Here is a 9251-nt window from a genome sequence, read left to right on the forward strand (position 1 = left end):
CAAAAATCTGAACAATGAGATAGAAAAAGATGTTTAAACACCTTAACGGCAGGAGTGGAAACCAGTTACAGACAGCAGACTGCCTACTAAAGCCAGAAGTGCTTTTTTAAAGAATTAAGAAGTAGATAAAATCACAGCCCATGTAAGTTTGGTACTTACTGAGTATTTTGTAAAATGGTGTGAACGAATGCTGGGTTTGTTTCCATGGAAGCTGTCACCAGAGAGGTCAGCAGGGACCAGTACCAGATGGCCGAGGCGTCGCACACGGACACTCCCACCTTCTTCACTCGCTGGTAGCCCACAGCCCGCAGCCCGTGGATTCTGGTGTCACATCCATCGCTAAGGCAACGCTTGATGTTTATCTGTACATCTGTCAAAACACAAAATAGAATTTTCTTCCCATTTCTTCTGCTAGATTAGAGCTAGAAGAATCCAGATATTCCAAACATTAAATTAGTGCAGGACCTCTTAGAAAAGTAACGGCAGATATGGAACAGCACTGCCTGATACAGACAGCCACACACGCTGTGCACCGTCTGATCTGGAAAATTTAGCCTTTGCATAAATAGCCTGTGGATCCATTACAGATGCTATGGCTAGAAACTAGGAAAAATTGTAATAAAATATCCTCAAAGTGGAAAATACATTGTAGATTGTTTGACCAGTACCTTCCTACCTACATACATAGGAAATGCCTTGGAAGCAAGTGGCTGTGGACATAATAGGGAAAAGGAGCAAAGCCTAAAAGCAAAGTTTAAAGTTACATAAAAATTTTCACACAAATTCTTGACCATTTTGCACAGATGGTATTATCCTGACTACTTTTGAGGAACAACATCCTTCCTGCCCACTTCTGTGGCACTGAAACCTCCCCTCAGAGAAAAGCATCTTTTGGAACTGAAAGGACAAAATTCCTGAAGCTGCAGAAACCATCTTAGGAAGGAGCAGCTTTTCTTGATTGATTCCAGTATAGCACCCACAGAGCTACCAGACTCAAAAATAACACTATTTAAAAGCGTAAAACCTGCCTTACATTGGATGAACTTCAGAGTTCCAGCACCAAAAAAGCAGATTTTTTTGCTAGATACTATCAGCCAACATATGCTTTCACTCCGCAAGTAAGGATATTTTAAAACTGCCCCATGTCTTCACACTGAGAGGCTAAAACTGTGTCTTTAGTTATTTTTCTCTTCAACCCTTAGCCCACGTTACAGAGGCCACGAGAAAGGCTCGGAAGACTCTCTTACAGGCTAGAAATTAAACTAGAACCAAAACAATTTCTCTGACCCAAGGACAAGGTCCAAAATGTCACCCCTGGTGACTGACACTGCAGCACATCTCTCCATCATCTACCCAAGCTTTCACCTTCCAAAAAGCACCAAACCAGTATCCCAATGGTATCTTTATTGACTCACACATCTGACTAATGTTAGCGTTTTCCAACAGTGTTACGTAGCCAGTGATATTGCTTGGAATGTGAACATCTCGGACCTCCTGGAGACTGCTGGCATTCCTTCCCACTGCCACTGTGACTTGCTGTGGCATGTAACTCTGGTCATTAGCTGCCACTGCAATGGACAGGTGTCTCAAAACCACATCTGGTTTCATCTTTAAACTGCAAAGCAAAGAGGATAAAACAGTTCTTGCAAAGAGAAGGTAAGTCAAGCACTGTGCTTTTATTATATATTATATGTATGTATATATAATAGGTATTATATTATTGTTCACTCATTTTCCACCTCTACAAACACAAACACATCCTCTGAAATTTACCTAATGCTTCACAGGTGTTCTTAACCCCATACCATGGTGAACAAGTTAAAAAATTTTGATTTAGAAAACAGTTGCCTCTGAGAGACTGTAGAATTTTCTATTTATATTTTCAACTGAGAATTTGTTCCGCAGGAATAAAAATGCAGCATCAATAATGGCCAAAATGAGATTTTTTTTTTTTTTTTTGAAGCACACATTCTTAGACACTAAACATTTCTGTTTCATTGAGCATTTCTGTTTCATGGAACTTCCTGGACAGTGGCAAAGTGTTTCTATTCAAGTACCAACCACTGCATCTCTATTACAGCTTGGAAAGTTTCTCCACACCACAAGGCTGTGTGTCACCACAGCAGATAAAGGCACTTCACAGGTGACCTTTTATTTGGTGGTCAGGCTTTTATATTTTATGCAGCCCTTAGTGACTTCTGCTTTTACCTGTATTCATATGTCACTCATTAATTCCAGTTGTTTTCAATTACACCTCTATTGGGTTTGTGTGACAAGGTTTTAGCAGTGGGGGGCTACAGGGTGTGAGAAGTTGCTGGAGGCTGGACCTGTGGGGAGAGCAGCCTGCCCTGGAGGAGGTCTGCTGGCAGGATTTGTGATCCCATGGAGGACCTATGCTGGAGCAGCCTCTTCCTGAGGGACTGATCCCCACAGGGGCCATTCACTTAAGGTCTGGACTTGATGATCCTTCTAACTCAGAATATTCTGATTCTGTAACTGCTTGCCATGGGAAGGACCCACATTGGAGCAGTTTGAGGGGGAATGTCTCCCATGGAAGGGACCCCACGCTGCTGCAGGGGAAGGGTGTGAGCAGTCCTGCGCCTGAGGAGGAAGGAGTGGCAGAGCTGGCATGTGATGAAGGGACTGCAGCCCACATTCCCCATCCCCCTGCGCCTCTGGAGGGGAGGAGATAACTTCTCTTCCGTTTTTCTCTAAGCCTGGGAAGAAAGTGGGGGGGAAAGGGGAAGATTTGGTTTTGTTTCTCCTTACTCCACTCTGTTTTACTAAACTGAACTAAATTCCCCAAGTCGAGTCTGTTTTGCCTGTGATGGAGTTGCTGAGAGAGCTCTCCCTGCCCTTGACCCAAGAGCCTTTCATCACATTTTCTCTCCCCTGCCCGGCTGAGGAGGGGAGTCATGGAGCAGCCTTGGGGACACCTGGCATCCAGCCAGGATCAATCCACCACAACACCCCACTGGCTGTCAATCTCAGGACTCACAGCCCCAACCCTAAGCTCACCGTATCCAGTGGGATCGAGCACTCCCATCTGACTGCCAGAAGGAGGAAGTTTCTCCATTTGTCATCTTGTCGATATCGGCGGAATTGGAGGAGGTTTCGATGTGTGTGTAGCACTTTGTGACAGATTTCAGCTTGTCTGACTCCTGATTACCATTCAGATCACTGGGGTATTCTGCAAAGAAATCACTCAGAACATTCTTCTTTGGCCTGTTTTGAGAATTGTTATACCTTTGTAAGAACTATCTCACACAAATTAACTTGTTGGCACAGAACACAGCCCCTGAAGGACTGTTTCTGACAGAAACCAGGAGATAGCAAAGTTTCATTTCAGATGAAATTGCAATAATCTCCACCTATCACTCTCAGTATAAAAACACGTCCACTCCCTTGAGTTCAATAGCCTTTATCCCTTTCATTATTTGCCTCACCAGTGCTTTATTATTTTTATACCCAAATACAAACAAATGAAAGGGAAAAGTAAATTATGGTGGAGAAAACTTCAATTCATGTATTCTAGGGAAGGGACAAAGCAGTCTCTTTCCCAAGTAACTTGATCTATTTCAATAGATGTACAGAAATCCGAAAATATCTAGTCAAGCTGTGAAGAAAAGGAGCCCTCGCTGCAGGGACCAGGCCAGTCCCATCAGAGATACAGTAAGAGATTCACCACCTCCAGTCCAAAATGATAAAGTATCTTTTAATACTGAACAGTCAACTTCAGAAAACATTCCCCTTCACATGGAAACTAAGTTTCCAGCAACTAGTAGAGACTGAATAAAGAATACCACAAATGAGTAACCATCAATTGTGAAACAGGCCAGGAGAAAGATAAGAACATTCCAGAGTGTTACTCAGATTGCTGGGTAGTTCAGAAATTAATTTATGTGTTTCAAAACCCAACAAAAATCCATAGAAGCATGCAGATCAACTTTATAAAACATCAGGCCTGTTGGAGGTAACATAGCAAAGAAAGCTTTTTATCTCTAATCTCTTTTTCAAAGCCATGGTTACACTACCCTCCTGAAAAAAAAGGGAAGACATTGCCTACCTCTCTCTTTCAGGAGAAGTCGATCCAAAGAATCCTTCAGCACAGACGAGCGCATGGTGCAGATGTTGTTGAAGTATTCCAGCACTGGGTAAGGGATGGCAGTACTGGAAATGCGGTTCCGGTGCAAGAATCTCAGGATCATTGAGGCATGAAGGCCCAGGCGCTCCTTCGATTCAGAAAATATATCAATAAACCCTAGAAAGAGACATTATTTCCTTGGGACCACAATGTAAGAAGGATATAAAACTATTAGAGAGAGTAGCTCAAGTCTGCAACCTCTACAGCAGGGAAAAGTGCAGGCAAATATTGTTGCCAGTGACTTGACATGCCTGAAGGAGTTGAAAACAATTACCAAAAATCTTACGTTTATTTTGCTGCCCCAAACCCTTACCTTCAAAATCTAAGGGAAGCAGATGCTACTTGGTTAACAAGCTCAGGTATTTGCATCACTCACCCTGAGCTACACTGAGCCTCTCCCTTTGGCACTGTGGATTATTCCCAAAGAGGTGCCTAATGCTCTCCATCAACGTGGTGAGAAATGTCAGCTTCCTGAACAGTGGTACTCTGAATCCCAGAGCATTTACATGCATAGAACAGTACTCTCTAAGTCCTCTCCTCTGACTTATCTGTAGCCAATTCTAGTGTTTCTTGTCTGATCTTTTAAGGCAAATCCCCTTTAGCCACTTATCATCAAAAGCTTGAAAGGAAAGCCAGTAACTGATACTTATCCCAGAAATCAAATTCTGCAAACTGACACTTTCTGAACTATAAACCATAAAACCTGAATTATGTTTTATCAGGATTTCAAACGCTGAATAACAGTGTAATAATAATAATACTAAAATATGTGACTCATGCCCTGGAACAGACTCCATGGAGGATTTATTCCTCCAGTTACCAAGTGCATTAGCTGGGTACTCACCAAAATTCTGCAAAGAACACTTTTCTGTCTGTGAAATAAACCAAACGGGGATAAGACACTTCCCCAGTGACACAGAGAAGGAAACAGAGGCCATTTGTGAATGAAGTTCTGCATGTAATGCTGGGAAATTTTTAATTTACAGCAATTCCACTTGCTTGACACTAGAGAACCAAGAACCTTCTGGAGGATGGTTTTGATAAGATTAGGATAAGCAATGCTATTAAAGCAATTTATTGAAGCAGCACCTCTTCTATAGGGCAGGGCTTGGGAAACCCTTTCCTCCACCACTCTGCCCTCATACCTGGCACCAGTGAACAAGCTTGCAGTTGCCTGATTACATGGCTCAGCTCCCCCTGAAGATTTGCTCCACTGGAATTCTTGAGAGCCTCCAGCATATTCTCCACATCTACAGTGCCATCTCCTTCAGCATCAAATTGTGCAAAGGCCTGAAGGGCAACAAAAAAGGAAATTTATTTCAGCATATTTCCTTAAAGCAGAAATTCAAGGTATTTCACAGAAACCAGAGCAATAAACATTGTAACACTATTGAAACAAAATCAAAAGACTCCACTTTCCAAAGTACTGAATTCACGGTAACAGGAAGCAGCCTGGCTGGAAATCTGCAGTGTTTAGCAAGTTTGAAGGTATTTGCACTGCCTTCCTATAAAAGTCAACTGGAGTCATGCTTAGGTGGAGACAGCCCATCATATACGCCAGTGAATCAGCAGGATCCATCCACGGACAGCTGGGACTGTGAGGAAGGTGCTCACAAAACACCAAAAAGCTCCTCAGTTTAAGGGTGGTTTGGTTCCAGAAGCCACACCTTCGGTTACTCATCACTGCTGCATCCCTCTCTCACTGCATCCACTCAAATTCCTTCAGGGTTTACATATTTTCCTTATTTAAGAAATAGTCCTAAGAACAGTAATATTTTTTCAATTGGATTTTCCTCCCATAAACTGTTCTCCTACACAAAATACCAGTTTAATATAGTTTGTCTAAGTATCTGTGAAAACAGTGGAGAGAGTTAGAATTTTTTTTATTGAAGAGAACCACTGGCAGTTTTATTAACTTTGACCTTAATAAAATTTTTAATATAAAAAGTTATGTTGAGCATGTACAAAAAGCAACTCACATAGCATTTCAAACTTCGAACTAACAAAAGTACAAGGTATTTTTATTCAGCTGAGCCTATAAAACAGAACTAAGCTCATAAATGTCACTTGCTTTAACTAACCAATGCAGAGAACTCATGATCCAGTGATACACTACTATTAAAAATCTGGCTATATTTTCACAATCAGATTTAATTTTGAAACAAACTTCTGTTTAATTGCTAAAAAAGTGGAACTTGTTCCAGTATTTCAGGAGCATCCACCTTTTTCATCTAAATTAGGAATGCACTTACAAAAGATATTTCCTTACAAGCAGGACTTGAGTCTCACAGCCCTGAACTTTGTATTTCAAGTTCAGCCACACAAGCCAAGTAAATTTGGTCTCTAACAACAGATGATCTCACAAGTGTCTGAGTCAAGGGATCTCTGCTGCTCAGGAGGAAGCTCCTGCTTCAATTTCTTGGTTTGTTACCTGATTATCAAACTTGATGTACCATTAACAGTGCTATCCTAAAGAGCAGTAACCCGAAATGATCAGCTCAAAATAACCTGCCAATTAACCATGACATAATTACACCAGTAAAATGAGAGTAAAGTCCTCAGAAGACAACAGAATCGAAACACAGCGTTTTAGCTGACTAAAGCTCTCATGGCACTTCTGTGGCACAGAGCTGAATTTCAGCTTGGAAGCTTTATAAAGACGTCTTATACACACAGCTAAACCCAAGCTAATAATGATCACCCTTAAAAAGTTATTTTGAGTGGCAAAACTGGCGCTGAACATCCAGCAGGCACCACAGCCAGTCCAGCCCGGACACTGGGCTGATCCCGAAACAAAAAGCCACCACCTCTGCTTGAGGACAACAAGCCAGAGGGAATTAATTCTAACAGACATAACTCAGTTGCCAAAACAATTCAATGTACAGTTTCACACCACACCATTCTCACCGTTTTTCTTCAGATTTGAAGTCGAACTGCACAATTACTAAACTACAAATTGAGCAAGTTTTGTGATGTTACTGGTGACAATAAAACACAAGGCAACAAGGCTGGATCTGCTGACACTTACTTTAAACCAATTTTTTATACTCTCAGGTAAGAAGGGATTACTACATATATGCTTTTCTTCACATCTTAATGCAGTATTTTGTTATTTTATTTTTAAGCTCTTCCTATGATCTCAGGAGATTGCACCAAACCTAGAACTCTAAAATTATTTTTTGACTGTTCAGTATAACTTAAACTCTGTATTTGACAAAAAACATACACAATTTCCACTGCTGTCCTGTGTAATGGGGGAAAAAAAATAAAGTGGGGGGAAAAAACTGGAGCATCAACCTGTACTCAAAGAATTTTTGAGTTTGTGTGCAGGACTGGGACATGATACAAATTCAGCAGCTCATCCTACTCCTAAATAAAAGCAGTAACTCCACACAGTTCAACCCTGAACATGAAGAAGCATGTAAGAAACATCTTTCTTAGGAAATGATGGGTGAGAGGATTGCTTGGAAATATGGCACATGGGAGAATCAGCCCCTCATCTCACAGCTCAGGAGCTGGATGGCACAACAAAGTATCTGAAAGGTGACTTGGGAGAACTTTGTATCTCACCCTCTGCTCTCAGCAGCATTAATGTTGCCAGCCAAAGCTGGATACATGACATGACAACTGCTGAAGCGGTACCCAGAAGGATTCAAAGGTTCAGTTTATCTAGAGAACAGATTTTGCATTTAAACATTGCTCATAAAGCATTTGAAGCCTGTGCTCAATGCCCTGCACTGAGAACAGAGAAACTGAAAGGGCAGATCAAATCCTGGGCTGCTCCAGACAGGACTCTATAAACATTAAAAAGTGAAACCTATTGACCTGCCAGCCCCAAATTGACTTCTCATCAGTGTAAAACACACCCAGGAAAGCTCAAATACCACAGCTCATGGGTTAGTGCCAGCTACAGAAACTTTGACACCAAGGTTTTCCACAGAACTCTCAACATCTCGACTTTGCTGGACAGACCAGATGTGACCACATATCCGCGCCATGGTAAATCCTGTGACAAGCATTTTCCCCACTCCCTAGAGCAGGAAATGAAACCAAAACAAATAGATTCTTCATGCAGAGGAGGACGTGACATACAGACAACCCTCAAAATATTTCTGCAGCCCGCAAAGCTCAGCTGTTTGTGCCAACAGAAAGAACCCCAATGGACTAATTTCATCCTTGCTGTTGTTACAAATGAAGATGTGTTTGTTACTGGCTCTTCTTGAAAAGGACTGGAAGTGGAGGCAGTAGTTTACCAAGCTGCTTAAACCAGTCTGGTAGAAACACACCTATCTGTACAGGAAAATGAATCTCCTCCCAGTTTCCAGGAGCCTTGTTCACCTGTCAGCACTGATTTGAGGCGCGTGTGAGTGATTTAACAGTTTACACAGTTATTCTGCTACTCGGGAGCAAAACAAAGACAGCAGGAAGTGACTGCTGAGCCTCAGGAACTGCTTGCACTAAGGAATTCAGACACAGCCACTTTCTCAAGTGAGTGTGGAATTCCCAGCAGGGTATTCTGCTGCATTTTGGACTGCTACAGAGCAAAGCTAAAGCTTAAGTGTTCTAGATATTAAATTCTCCATATCCTTTCCCACAGAAGGGGAAAACTGGAAATCCCAGCGGAGAGGAAACTACTCTCTTCTATCCTTAAAAGCTGCCCTTAACACCTTCTGGCTGTGGAAGGGGATCTCTGTTATACTACTTTCTTGCAAGTTTCCCAAAAGTTCTACTTTACAATAAAAGAGATACTTGACAATTTCACTGCTGGTTTTAAAAAGCTCCAGTAAAATTAAGCGTGGTAAACTTTAACTTGCTGATAATGCTAGTAAGTATCAAGAGGAATTACTCAGGCAGAATTTCCTACCTGTGTTCTCACCACACCTGTGCTCTCAGCTGCTTCAGCAGTAGCAACAGCAGAAATATTGCTGTAAATACCAATTTTATTCATAAGTGGCTGCTGAGCATGATCACTGATAAGTCACATAAGTTTTAAAGGGATATCTAGTAGCTGACAGGCTGCATATCAACTGCAGCAGCCGCTTTTCCCACCTTGTGCAGAACCCTCTGGCCTGGCCTCTCCCCCGGTACCACGACGGGGGCTCCAGGG

The 9251-nt window shown here is 41.9% G+C and overlaps 1 protein-coding gene across 1 annotated transcript in view; it reads right to left on the reverse strand.

Annotated features, from left to right (window-relative positions):
- Nucleotides 1-5447, reverse strand: part of ZZEF1 (zinc finger ZZ-type and EF-hand domain containing 1) — a 52393-nt gene extending 46946 nt beyond the window's left edge. The window contains exons 1-5 of the mRNA XM_017743038.1: nucleotides 5290-5447; nucleotides 4067-4261; nucleotides 3019-3190; nucleotides 1416-1615; nucleotides 160-370 (exon numbers count right to left, since the gene is read on the reverse strand). Coding sequence (XP_017598527.1) covers nucleotides 160-370; nucleotides 1416-1615; nucleotides 3019-3190; nucleotides 4067-4261; nucleotides 5290-5383 — 872 coding nt within the window. The 5' untranslated portion in view covers nucleotides 5384-5447. The remainder of the gene's footprint in view (nucleotides 1-159; nucleotides 371-1415; nucleotides 1616-3018; nucleotides 3191-4066; nucleotides 4262-5289) is intronic.
- Between the last annotated feature and the right edge of the window lie 3804 nt (nucleotides 5448-9251).

Source organism: Corvus brachyrhynchos, unplaced genomic scaffold (assembly GCF_000691975.1).
Source record: "Corvus brachyrhynchos isolate BGI_N302 unplaced genomic scaffold, ASM69197v1 scaffold99, whole genome shotgun sequence".
Taxonomy (NCBI): Eukaryota; Metazoa; Chordata; class Aves; order Passeriformes; family Corvidae; genus Corvus; species Corvus brachyrhynchos.